Raw genomic sequence first — 14,320 nt, forward strand, 5'->3', positions numbered from 1 at the left:
AGTTTCTAAGTATTGCATAAGCATAAAACACACAAGGAAGAAACGGTAATAGGCTGACAGATACACATCCTTTTATTTATTTATTTATTTATTTCATTTATATACACAGCACAAGCAATAATAAAATACAATACCAAGCACAAGACATATGAAAACAATACTATTAAAACTCTAATAATTCATCAAATCCGACCATCAGCAAGATAAAACATAAGTCTCAAATGTCTCAACAAAACAGGGTTACTAACGAGACCTGATGAACATACACCCCACACACAATGATTTCTATACCAAGGGTGGCACAACTGAGAAGGCCCTTCCTTATTCAGATCACCACTCCCCAGACATTGTCCATAAGCAAAGATCTCCAAGGCTGGGCTGATACATACTAAGAGAGCCGCTCCAACAAGTACTTGGACCCTGAGCCATTTAGGGTCTTGTAAATCAATTGCTGCCACTTGATCCTCCAGTAACAATGCTTGATCCAGGGGTACCCTTAAGCTGTGCTCCTGCTCCTTCACAGGGTGTGCAGCCCCATCTAGAACAGGACATCTCCCTACTTCCTGGACCTGGGAACTGCGCACCAACAGCACCTCCATTTTGTCTCAGTCTATTGGCCCTCACCCAGCCCATTAACTGCCTCCAGATACTGGTCCAGCCCCAGCCCCATCTCACCTGATGCAGATGGAATGAAGATATAGAGCTGGGGGTCATCTGCATCATGAAGGCACCTCACCACAGAGCTCTGAATGAACATCTCCCAGTGGCTTCATATTTCTGTTCGCAAAAGCTTCAGTTGCTGTTTTTGCTAGATTTTATTTTCACATGTACAGCTGCCATACAGTAACCCCAACCAGTAGAGATGTCTTGAAATCATGCCTGTCTTTTCACCCATAAGTTATTTGGTCATGGGCTGATCCTGAAGGGAGTTGCTGAGTAGCTACTTACTAGGCCCCCCGATCAATGCAGCCACCCTACTTGCTGCCAGTGCAATATTATAGGAGGCAGCAGAATACGGAGGAGGAGTTGAGAAAAAGGCAGGATTGCCAGTGGCTATGCAAGTTCCAGAATGTGTAGGGAAGGATAAGAGAGCACAGGCTTGAGCCATGAGGGATTCAAGTGTCCATACTGTTCACCTGGGCCTTGGACTATTAAATGGCCACTCTTGATTGTCTGAACAGTTAGGAGGAAAGGAAGTATCTTCTAAAGAAGTCATGTCATGAAGTATCTTGCATGGGCCAGAATGTTGGGTTTAGATGTCGGGGACCCAGGTTCAGGTATCTCTTCAACTATGAAGCCTGCTAGATAGCAATGGGTAAGTCACATTCTCTTGCCCTACACTAGGCCTGGCCCTACCATTAGGCACAATGAGAAGTCTACCTCAGGCTGCTGATTTTGGGTGTCATGAAAGGACAGCAAATGTTTAGTTATTTACCTTATTGATATTATTCTATTTTTACTGCCAGGGAGGAGGGAAAGTGCTTGTGGGATTTTATATACTTATTTGTCTGTTTGTTTATGTGTAATACTTATATACTGCCTATTATAATAAAATATTTACGCAGTTCACATATAAATATTAAAAATTACATTTAAATACAGTATAAAAACAATGCCAATACAACAGCAATGGAAAACCATACAAGGGACAGTAATATGGAGCAATGTGTGATTAATTGCAATGAATTACAAGCCAGAGAAAGCCTGAGGGAACAAGCCCAACACAAGATACAGGGTGTCATACCCTGTCCCACAGACGAAGGGTTTCCTGGTGAGTGAGATTGTGCTTTTATGGATCATGGTGACTCCCCCTCCCCACCTGGCTGGCCCCTTGGCCTGGGCTTGTGTTGCCCCGAGTAACCAGGTAGGCAAAACTGGGTCATGCCTACACCACTCAGCTACACCAGGTCTTAGTGATGCTGCCAGGTCAGCTCCCTCATCCATGATCATATCAAGGATGAGTGAGATCTTGTTACGAACTGATCTTCTGCTTGAACTGTCCAAATAATTGGCTGGTCTTGTGGATTACGTACCTTAACTTGGATTCGAGGTACCATTTGTTGCTCTGCTTCAGGCAGAAAGGTATCTTGGGATGACCCTGGCTGAGAATAGAAGTCAGCCGGAGCTTTTCTGATAGGACAAAGAATTAATCAAATTGTCACCCAAGCTCTTGTGTCTGCAAGGAACCTCTAAACCAAGGCCACTGAGTCTTAGAATGTTTTCCCCTACATGCCATAATAATTATGGTTATACATGTTTTTGCTTTATAGATGCTACTCATAATTTATACTGCTAGAAATGTAATCAAATATTAATATTATGAAGCCCAAGTTGTGTATGTTAATAATAAAACAGAAAGATCACAATACAAAAAAGTGCATTCGTGGGGCAGAATTTCATAGCTGGATCTTTATTTTATGTACAGATAAAATGTTGCCTGTCTCTGTGCTCACAGCACCAGTGTCGTACAAGATGATCTGAGAAGGTTGTTTTTACTGGAATATGGGGCTTATATTTATATAAAAATAAATAAATGATGTTCCCAATACATGTGCTATACAGTTCCACATGCATGTATTGGTTTAGTTCCAGGGGCAATGAAATATTGAAAGGGCTTTCCTTCCCAAAATGTAAACTGTAGGTTTTCATTAGTATAGAGCAGAATTAAGGCAAATGATTAATAGGTTTCATATATGATGGTGTGATGTATGATATACATCTGAAGAGATGTAAATGTGATAGGTATGAACTAGGAAAAAATGTTTTCCTGGGTGGTTTTTTGGAGATGTGGTTAGATCCAAGGGCAATAGCATTTAATGAAAGCCCCACTATTCCAGATGTGCCACTGCCACGAAAGATACATTGGAACAACACTTCAGATGCTGTTGAAAAGTATATGCCAGCAGAATGGCCAAAACAGGGTGGAGTACATTGGCAGGGCCCACTTCTTCCAGGTCTTATACTCGATTAAGCTCTGTCGACATCACAGTTTTATGCTGGTGCAAAGAATTTCCCTCCCACTGACTTTAAGGGGAGGGAGGAATTAAAACAATCCATCCATGTGTCGACAGTTATCATGGCAGAGCACAGGATATGGCGTAACTCAGTTCTCAATCATGTTATACTACCACCCCACAACAGGAGAGCATAGCTCAGATGATAGGGGATGTGGCATGGGACTCTGTCTGGCCCCATGTTGTATATAGCTTACAAGGGACAACTCTGGAGAGGGGGATGATACAGAAAGGGCACTTTTCACAGACAGTCTGTCCCCAGAACAGAGACAGGGACTTGAGCACACTGTTAACACTTCTCTGCCTAGAACCTTACTGGTACTTTGCATTGGATTCCAGATAAAAACACCCAACTCCACTCCAGTGGTTAGGGATGCCACACAGGTAAGTGAGGGACGGGAGAGGAGGCTGCCATGGCGGTTTCCCATGTCCACCTCACCCCCTTTGATGCATGTTAATACTGTATCATCAGAACGGTTTCACTTGAGAGCACCCTTGCCTCCCAACAGGGAAGTGTTTCCAATGCAGAGCGAGCAGCTAAGCACCCCATATGCAGCTGAGCTCTCTCTTGGCCAAAGCCAGGCATACTGCTCCAACCATTGCCACTGCTGGCCAAACATTCATGAGCACTTCTGCCTCGCAGCATCGCTCCCTGGATGCACAGAACAGAGCAGGCTGTTGCCGCACACATGGGGGCCCACTGGAACCCCCATGGGGGTAAGGGTGACATGGACTCATGGGCCCTACAGTCTACCCCTCCCCACCAGGTGCAGGAAGGCTGAGGCATGGCCACTGGCTGAGCATTCGGGCTGCTCCATTCCCTCTTGTCTCGCACGCCCTCAAAAAGCATGGCTGGCACTGGGGTATGTCACTGTGTGGCTCTCAGCATGACCCGCTGCTCCTCCTCCTTCCAAGCTGGCTCCAGCCAGCCTGAGTGTCGAGGCAGGCCATGGGCTCTTCAGAGTCGCAGCAAGGAAGATGACAAGAGTGGGGTGAAGGCAGGTTCCCCCAGGCAGCAGCGGCACGGCGAGTGGCAGTGCTCTCCTGTTGCAGCAAGGGGAATAAGGGAAGAAAAGGTTGTCAATGGATACTTCACCTGGGCAGAGCTGTACAATCCACCTCAGTGAGCCCACCCCTGCTATCCCTTCCCACCCTCTTGTCTGCCCCTGTGTGCTGCTTGTTGCAGGCCATGGGTCTTTCCACCCACTCCCAGAGCATGACATCCTAGGAGTCAGGCTGGGCACTCTGTGGCATTCCCGATGCTCACACTCCTGGTGAAAGGCCAATTTCTCAGCCTTCTGCCAGCAGCATAGCTGGGCCAAAGAGGGCTCATGGCCCCTCTGGGCCATTCTGACATGGACCTCCTCCTAGTGTGGAGCTCCCCATCAGCATGGGTAGGTGTGGGCTTCCCCACCAGCACACTCACCTTGGCCCAGCAATCTAGTGCCCACCGCCACTCACTCTGGCTGCCCCTTGGCTACTGCATGCTTACCTCCAGTCCCTGGAGAGGTTTCTGGTGGCACATTTCTGGACCGTGATGTCATACGAATCTTGGCCGTGGTGCTGGCTCCTCTTCAGAAACCGCTGGAACTTGGGAGCATCCTATCCCAAATAATCCCAGCCAATACCAGTGTGCATGTATGTGTGCCCCCCCACATCAAATGCTATTTGAACCAATGCCCCTGGAAGCATGTGTGCCTCCAGTACATTCCAGAACTGTACTGGTCATCCACCTTTCAGTTAACAATGGCTACTGGGAATGAGAGAAAAAATCCCTCTGTAGATTTGAATCAGTGGCCTCCTGAACCTTTTTTTCTGCCTGCTTTGGAGACTGCACTGGTGCTGGGTTACATGCCTTTCTCCCACAGGGGGAAGTGGAGGTAAAATGTTTTGCCCATGATGGGATTTGAACCAGCCACCTCTTCAGTGTATTTGTGGCTCTGGGCTTCCTTGGCTGTGACTGCGGGTGCTGCCTCATTCCCTGTGTTTCTCTTATGCTGGGGTGTGGCAATGTGACAGTGACAGACGCAACTGCAGAACGGTCTGCACAGAATGGCTATCTCTGTATCTGTGTGGCATGTGGGCTGTGCAAGTGTTTCCAGGGACGCTGGGGCATGTCTGCTGTTTTTACACCATTGTTGCATTTCGCAGTGTTGTGCTTTTCCCCTCCCCTCCCAGTCTTAAGCATGCATTGAATATGCAGCGACATATTTCCAGCACAATGTGTGTATAGGATTGCTTTCTTAATCAATGTGAAAATCCTCAACTATAATGGATGTGTCAACATGTGTGTCATTCTGAATTACATCTTAAATTGTTTATTTATACCCCATTTTTCCACAGTCAGGAGCTCAAGGCATTAATGTCATCTGTCGTTGCAATTCCCATAATCTAGATTGAATCAAGGCGGTAGACAAAATCAGACATCATCAGCTGCTATCTACCATCTGTTCGTAAAATATTTTATTAACAGCAGGTGGCAACCTTGGAAAATTGGATTTGTTAGAGGCATTTACTAGCTGTGAGAAATATTTTCTGCATTGATACTGGTTCATCCAAATGTCTTCTTCTTGTTATGTCATACCAAAATCCTATACTTTATAAAACCGTACCCTTTCCACCCATTTAAAATAACTGTTTCTTCATAACTACTGCAGACGTAGTGGCTGTGATGGTTCAAACAATTCACTGAGAGGGCATATTCATCAACATTACTATTAATTTCCTACTTGAAATAATCTGACTGTGTCAAGATTAGGCCTGTTCTCCCTAGTGAGGAGAAAAGGATTGCCAGGGATGGGTGGCGGGGTCAATCAGACTCAGAATCTAAAGAATAAGGACCAGAAATTTACCAGCCAACACAGGAAGCAGGTGAGGAGATTCTTCAAGACTACTTAGGAGTCATGAATGAATCTTCCCAGCAGCTTATCTGCTAGAATGCAGATGGCCCAGAGACCATTCCCCACCCCCTCCTGGGAACTCAGCCTCCGTTTGAAAGGAAGGGGACATTGGAGTTGACAGATCCCAGAGTCCATCACAGGGACAGGAAGGTGGAGTTGAGAGAGGTGGGAGATGGTCTCAAGAAAGACCCTCCCTGGTGAAAAGTGTCTGTTGGAATGTTTGGAACACTCCTGCTTGAGTTGAAGGCAACTGCCTAGTCTAACTAAGCTTAGAGCAGAGCTCCTAGCGTTCACACACCCTTCAGGTGAGAAGAGATGTTTGTTTGTTGAATAAAGATTTATGTATTACACAGAAGACACTTTTATTGTCTTGCACTGGCAGAGGGGCTTGGAATCATGACAGGCAGTGACTAGATAACAGTAAAGAATATGCACACCTGTGACCCCCAGCTAGATTTTCTGGAGGGCCATGATTGACAATTGAGGTCTATATCCAACTGGTGCTCTTCTGCTGATGGAAGATTTATCTAGCTGAAATTTCCACCAGCAGAATGGGAGAGTGATTTTTGGTGAATCCCCTCCCCCTTGTCCCCTCCTTCCGTAGCTTTCCCCACACTGTTCTGACATGCCCCCTAACTTTCAGAACAGGTTTTTGGGAGGGATGGGGGTGGGGGCTGCATGTGGAGGGGGAAATAACCAAAAATGCTCTCTCTCTGTTCAAGCAGATGCCTCTGTTTGATGAAAGAGCTTTCTATCAGCAGAGGGACACCAGCCCTTTGTAAGGTGTAGAGGGTCTATACCCCAACTTTTACTTCCCCTGCTCTAAGTGGCTTGCCAATTGGCCCTATTGCTTCAGGTGATACTTGGCTCAAACTCCTCCTTCTCCCCTGGACTGACAACTGTGATAGTAAATGGTACAATTTGAGGTGTGTGTGTGTGTGTGTGTGTGTGTGACTTTGGTACTAGGGCCTCCCCAGTTTCTGACTCCTTCCGTACAGCTTCTGGATAACTGTTTTGTGGAGTTCTTTTCTCTCTAGTACTTTCCTGTGACAGGAAAATATTATGTACAAATGGATATGCGTTGCATAGGGTTTGAAAGAGCGGCTTTGCCTACCCAGCTTGCTCAAACTAACCAGCAAAATTTGTCTTGTTGTTATTGTTGCTTCAAATATCTAAGTCTCCATGCAATATCACAACTCCTATTGGTTTCAAAATGAAGCATTCAGGGGTTGCTGTTTAAGAACGTATAATCCAATCTCTGTCCTCCTTTTCCTGGAATTCTGTGGGGAGAAGGAGCACAGGATTCATTTCTTGATTATGTTTCACTGAAATTACATTGGAATTGATATTCCACTGAAATTACATTGAAATGTTGCTGCTCTCCTTTTTGAAATGCTGATATTATGGTTTGAAAAAAACACTGTTGTTCTGTTTTCTGTCCACTGTGAGCTGCTGTTGTGGAGATGCTGCATACAAATGTAATAATTAACACAATGAGGATGCTCTTTCCCTGTATGTGTACATCTCTCTCTCTCTCTCTCTCTCTCTCTCTCTCTCTCTCTCTCTCTCTCTCACACACACACACACACACACACACACACACACACACACACACAGAATAATTTCCAAAGGTCTCAAACATACTCTATTTGTTCTCACTCCATTGTGCACAGGCATACAAACCCATCCATTATGAGCAATGGGAAGTCTACATCAACCTCCTATATCCCCCCTTCAACTTCACATTCCACACACATCTGGTCCCCAAATAAGCTCCATGGCCAGGCTAGAAGGAGCAGCCCTGAGAACTGCATGCAGGTACCACCTGTGGTAAGCCACCGGAGCTTTATGTTGGGAGTGTTTGCTGGTCCAGGAAGCTCTGAAGTGGCTCCGCCCACCCTTGTTGGCTCCTTCTAACCTGGAAGAACCAGAAGGGCTTCCAAGACAGGCTATCCACTGTGTCGGACTGTTTGATGACTGCCTAATGTTTAGCACAAACATTCTAGAACTCTATTTGACCAACTGGAAGGGGAGGGTTAGATAGCAAACAGCACTGGACACAGTCTCCACATTCTCTGTAATCCACAGCTTGGTTATGTACTCATAAACATGGACCAAGAATAAGGATTAAAGAAACAAAACTCTGTTTCTCAACAGGGCTATGCAGATCCCTCCTCAAACAGAGGCCCCAAGCTCACATTGGGAAGGATGATACCAAATGAAATTAACCCACATGACAGATTTCAGAGAAGGGAACAGGAAATCTTGAAATACAAAGACCCCGGGCCAAAGCTATCCAATTATGCTGGAATAACAACAAATCTGCTTTAGTAACTTGTTTTTTATAAAATCATGTTTTATCATTAATATTTTGCTGGCAGTTTTATTTTATCTCAGTGGCGTACATGATTATGGAAAATAGAAAGATATAAGAAGGGGAAAAATCAGGAAGGATAACTTTGATAGTGGTGGGCCAAAGTACATAAGAATTAAAGGAACGAAGTCCTAATTTGCTATTTCCAGGGATTGAAAGAGCAATATTCGCCAATTAATTTTGCACAGTTATTATTTCAAATGATTTAGCTTAAACTCGTCCTTACTATGTCTGCCAATCAAAACACTCCATAGTTACCTATGAGCACAAACTAGCCAAAGTTAAGCAGGTTTGAGTTCTTGCAATGGAAGATTTAAGCACCTATTTCAGTTCTATTGAAATCAATGAGGCGAGCAGAGCAATCCTGTGGTAGAGGGAGAGGGAGGAATCCAGGCAGAAGATCTGCCTTTTGCCTTGCAGGATGGAAATTGTGTAGTGGCACCAGTTTTCCTCTCTTTATTTATGGATTTACTGGCTCTCCTTCTGTGCCCACGGAATACCTCCTTTTTGTGCTCTCTGTTGGAGAAGCACTGGCAGTCAACCGATTCTGCAGCCTCACACAGAAGTCTTGCATGGTTGGATCTCCCTTTCTTCAGGTGGACCTCTCTATCTCTGACCTCAGGGGAGAAGATCTGAAAAGTCCTATGACTCCTGGGATGCCCTCCCAGGGACCATTGAATTGCAGCCTTAAAAGTGCTTTGGCTGGATAGCAGTCTTACTTTTTTAAAAACCAGATTTATTTCATAGTTTGTATTGTATATTTTACAGGTGAGGAACCAAACATGTGTCAATGCTTGGTATGCAAAAGGTCTCAACTTTAATCCCTGGCATTCACCGGTAAAAGAATCAGGTAGGAAGTGATTGGAAAAAGCTTTCTGCCCAATATCCTGGAGAGATGCTTCTAGTAAGAATAGATGAAGTTGTACAACATGGATGTGGTATAAAGCAATTTCCTTTGTTCTAAGGATGTCAAAAATCTGCAGAACGATTGCCATTCACATCTAAATGCTCACAATTCTTGAAATTTTTTATGAATGGCCCCAAATAGTTGTACACCTTGTCACTTTCACACCATCACATTCAGGTGACTGTCAACATTATTTCAATATGGCTGTCAACATTTACCACATTTTGGGCATTCACTGTAACGTAACACTGCAATTCTGACAAGGTTTTGCCTCAATAGGAGAATACCCATGCATTTCATGTCACCTTAACTCCAACTACTTTAACTTAACTTGGCTATGGAACAAGCTACTTTGGAACATTACAATTAACTTTTTGTATCAAACTGAAACTAAATTCATGAATTAATATGATACATCCAATAATGTAGGATTGGATTTTATATTAATGTTGTTGTTTGTTTCTGACAGATTCTATGTAACAGTTGCATTATTCTTAAATGTGGACCCTAAAAGTGGTTGGATTCATCTTGAAACTCACAATGTATTGTATACTCTAAACATAGTGCCTGCTTCTTACCTGGGCATCGCTGTTCACTACACCGTCTAACTTCCTCTCCCGCACCTTCACATTGCTGCCCAGTAACAGCTGCTCCTTGACATATCCTTATTCTCTTCTCCCAGCCTCCGTCACATGACTTGGAACACCCGCTCCAGTGGCCCCAGTGATTCCATTGACCGTTAGCTGCTTTGAAGAACATAATAGTCAGGAAGGGCACCAACAAACTGTATGATACCAACAAATGTGCAAAAAGAACAATTTCAAAGTGGTAGAGCTACACATGTAAAGAAAGGAATATGGGCATAGACCTGATCCAGCCAAAGTTAATCACACATAACTGTGGCGTTACACCCCACAAGTCAATTCCAAATGTATGTCTGGTTTGTAAGTCTGTGGTTTTTAGAATGTTGGCCTGAGTGGGCGGAGTTAGAATGTCTTGGGAGGGGGAGGAGTAATATATAAGGGAATGACTGAGGGGATGGAGAGATCTTTTCAAGAAAGCTTTTCAGGGAGACTTATTAGGTACTCTTAGAGTCTGTAGTGCTCTCTGTGTTTAGGGTACTTAAGTTCTGGGAAATCTGAGAGTCAGTGTAGTGAGTGGTGTCTTTAGAGTGTGGTGTGCACATAGTGGATGTATATTAATCAATACTGAGAATAAAGAAAGTTCAAGAGTGATTGTGTGAGAAAAAGGAAAGCGCGTATGTGAATGAGTGACAGGATTGTATGAAAGGTTTCAAAAAGGTTTTTAAATGTTGTTATTTGAAACAAAGCTTATGAACTTTTAAAAATAAATTTTGATTGTTTTGTTTTTAAACTACCACAAAAGTCCCACATGTCTGTTTGGCATTTATCATCTTAAGTTTACACATTTAACACCCACTCTGACAATCATTCACCTAAGCAGATATAACTCACAGCGCATTATTACATATATTGAAATCCTTCTCCATTTTAAACCCCTTTCTCCACATAGTTTGGAGGAAGGTGGTTCTTATCCCTTGCCTCAGGCGTATCAAGCGGTGGTGCTTAGCTTGAGCAGGGAGTAGCCTCGGCCGGGTCTGGTGTTCAGAGCCTGTGTCGCCCCATAATAAGTGGTGGCAGCCGTGAGGTCTGGTGTTCAGAGCCTGTGTCGTGGCAATAACTCCCTTTGAATTCAATGGGAGAGGGTTAAACATGGGGTTAAAGCTACCACTGAAATAAATGGGAATTCAATATGCTTAACTTTGTCTATACTGTGTGCACTATATCTGTTAAAATAATAATAAAAAAATTAAATCAGGCCACAAGTAAGTAAGGCCACAATTCTATACACACTTACCTGTGAGTAAATCCCACTCAACTCAATAAAACTTACTTCTAGGTAGGCATGCTTAGGATTGTACTGTAAGTATGTTTAGATAGTAACTACATGTTTACAGGCTGAAATGTATAGAAACATAATATTTTAAATAGCCATCACGTTCTTTTCATTTAAACTGTTATTCTAACATTTGAGTGTATTGTTTGCACTGTTTTCTTTTCTTTATATCCATCACTTTATGTTTTGTTCTGCTCTTTTATGCTTTTCTCAGTATGCTTTTCATTAACACCACTGTATTGTATAACTAACTCAATGCAGTTATTCATATCAAAAAGGCTAAGAAAAAATCCCTATAATCTGTTTATAATAGTCGAAAGAATTACTGTTTGCAGCTTTTGCCTCATTGTGCAGATAAATCTGGATTATTTTAACCTTTAAACATCTCCCAAGGATTTTTTTTAATGTTTCCTAATAGGTTTAACATTGAAAGTAAATCTATGGAAGAATCATGGCTTTCATATAAAGAGGTCTTTGTGCCATATGATCTTACAGTCATATTCTCAAGAACTGCATGCTGGATTTCCCCTTCATTAGAATTACTTACAGGCAACTCCCATATTTATTTATTTCATATATTCATAACCTGCTCTGAATCCTGAAGGTTTCCCAGAGTGGTTAAAATAAATATAATATATAAGTAGCATATGATGGCATATAATGGGGCATTTATGTCAGTCATCTAAAGAGATCTAGTATTTTATTGAAACTGTTTGCAAAATTGTTTAAAATTTTGGATATTTAAATTTTATGCTGTATTTTTAATGCTGCATTTTATAGTCTTATGAATTGTTGTAAACCACCAAGAGACCTTCAGCTATTACATACAATCCTGTGTAATTTATGCTTCATGGAAGGTTAAAGGTGCCTCTTCGCATGATTAAAAGTGCCCTTTGGAGTTCATTCCCTCACTGTGAAAATTCCTTTAAAAAGGCACTGACCCATCTCACCTCTGACAGCAAGGGGACCTGAAGAAACACCCAGGCAGGCTGTTCAGCTCTCAGGCAGGTTCATGTAGGAGCAAGCACTCCTTGGGGTACCCTGGTCTTAAGCCACATATGGCTTTAGAGGCTAAGAAGTCCAGAACTTTGAACTGTGCCCAGAAACAGTCCAGGAGCCAGTGCAACTGCTTTAACATTGGTGAGGTACAGTCCAAACACTTGGTCCCAGTCAATAGTCTAACTTTAGTATTTTGCACCACCTACAGTTTCTGAACAGTTTTCAAAGGCAGCCCTGTGTTTTCCAAAGGCAACCCCATGATTACAATACATTACAGTAATTCAAATCATGTGTTACCAGAACACGATTGAGTGTGCCCAGGATATCTCCATCCATAAGGTGTCCAAGCTGATAAAGATTTATCACCACAAGGAGTTAAGCAGCCATAATTAAGCATTTTCAATTTTCACTTAATGCTTACAGCTCACAATGAAACTAATGGAACTTAAAGCATTCTTAATGTTGATCTATATTATTTCTTCCCAAAAGCTTTAGGACTGTTCACATATGAGACATGCCCTAAAGAGGAATAAGGGATAGCTTCTCTTTACAGGAAGAACTCATGTCAGTTTACCAGTATAAACAAGCTTACATAACAAAGGACGTTAGAAACAGCATCATAGTTGGAATGGGGGGACCTGGGTTCAAATCCCCACTTGGCCATGAAGCTCACCAGGTGAGCTTGGACCTGTCTCTCAGCCTAAACCACCTCACAGGTTTGTTGTGGGGATAACATTTAGACCTTTGGTAGGGGGATGGAGGTAACACTGTATGTACATAACATTGGGCCCCTTGGAAAGAAAGGAATATCTTGAAGGAAGATTAACATATCCTTTAATGCACTGTGAAATCCTTCCACCACCACCACAACAGCTCATTTTTTAATCCTGGTGAGGATCTGAAGGCTATCTGAAGGAACACCTCCTCCCATATGTACCTTCCTGAGGATATATACTTATCCTCAGGGGTTCTTCACCATGAGCCCCTGCCAAAGGAAGTGAGGCAGTTGGCTACCAGGAGGGGGGCCTTCTCTGCTGTGGTGCCCCAGCTGTGGAATGAGCTCCCGAAGGAGGTTCGCCTGGCACCTACACTGTATTCTTTTAGATGCCTTTGTATTCTCTCGGCATTTTAACAGTCTATAAACTTAATTTTAACTTTGCTGTTTTAAATTTGTATTTTAAATTTTTATTTCTGCACTGCTGCTGATTTTATCCTGGTTGCGCTTTTATATTGTATCTTATATCATGCTTTTATACTGTTTGTTTTATACTTTGAATGGTTTTAATTTTTGTGAACTGCCCAGAGAGCTTTGGCTATTGGGCGGTATAGAAATGCAATCAATCAATCAATCACATCTGACGTACCTGTACATTCGGGGTTGTAACACTCCCTGCTCTCAGCCCATGGACCTCGGCACTCGGAGCCTCCATGCGCAGCTGCCGTGCACTGCCGACTCCTCTGCTGTGTGCCATTGGAACAGGTCACCGAGCACTGACTCCAAGCACTCCACTCCTGCCACTGCCCATCAACTATGCACAAAATAGAAATCAATTCCATGTTACAATCCAGAAGAGTTCCCTGGTTGTTTCATAGAAGACCCTTAATTTCATGCTGACCAATAAAGCCTGTATTGGAAAATAACTGTACTTGCATGTTTATTGTTTTATTTTGCTGTATTTTAATATAATTCTTTCTGTATGCTGCCCAGAAAACCTCGGTTTGGGGGGCGGCATAGAAACACAGTAAAACGAAATTTTAAAATATTGTTCAAGTCAATGATTTCAGCAAAAAACATTGGGATGCACTATCTTCTGGGAGTATTGACAGCCTATCAAAGAGACCAATGAGCTCTCCTCCCTCCCCCCTCCCTCCAGTATACACATAGCTTGCAGCATGCCTGCCATTGTGCAGAATGTCTGGGCAGGAGTCATACAGTGACCCAGGTGCTGGGGAGGAGAGGAATGAAAACATTGGTTTCCCTTTCTTTATAATAGGTGCAGTTAAGGTGGGGGAGCAAGAAGGCCCATTGAGTTCCGAGTCTCTCAATTCTGGCACCACCCTTGCCAGAATAAGCCATAATTCAAAACATGCACACAATCAAATTGGCTGCATAGGAGAAAATTATTCTTTAGTTCTAGGGCACTATCAGCTTGAAGGAAGTTCCAGCTGAACTCAGAGGAAGTTAGTTTAGAGCAAACATGCATAGAAT

The 14,320-nt window shown here is 43.1% G+C and overlaps 1 protein-coding gene across 7 annotated transcripts in view; it reads right to left on the minus strand.

Annotated features, from left to right (window-relative positions):
* ADGRB3 (adhesion G protein-coupled receptor B3) overlaps positions 1-14,320 on the minus strand; it is a 545,908-nt gene that overhangs the window by 328,467 nt on the left and 203,121 nt on the right. For all 7 annotated transcript variants that reach the window (XM_063125010.1, XM_063125008.1, XM_063125009.1 and 4 more), the window contains 2 exons: positions 13,476-13,640; positions 9,774-9,938 (listed from right to left, as the gene is read on the minus strand). In XM_063125010.1, the coding sequence (XP_062981080.1) occupies positions 9,774-9,938; positions 13,476-13,640 (330 nt within the window). The remainder of the gene's footprint in view (positions 1-9,773; positions 9,939-13,475; positions 13,641-14,320) is intronic.

The sequence above is a fragment of the Elgaria multicarinata genome, chromosome 4, assembly GCF_023053635.1.
Source record: "Elgaria multicarinata webbii isolate HBS135686 ecotype San Diego chromosome 4, rElgMul1.1.pri, whole genome shotgun sequence".
NCBI lineage: Eukaryota > Metazoa > Chordata > Lepidosauria > Squamata > Anguidae > Elgaria > Elgaria multicarinata.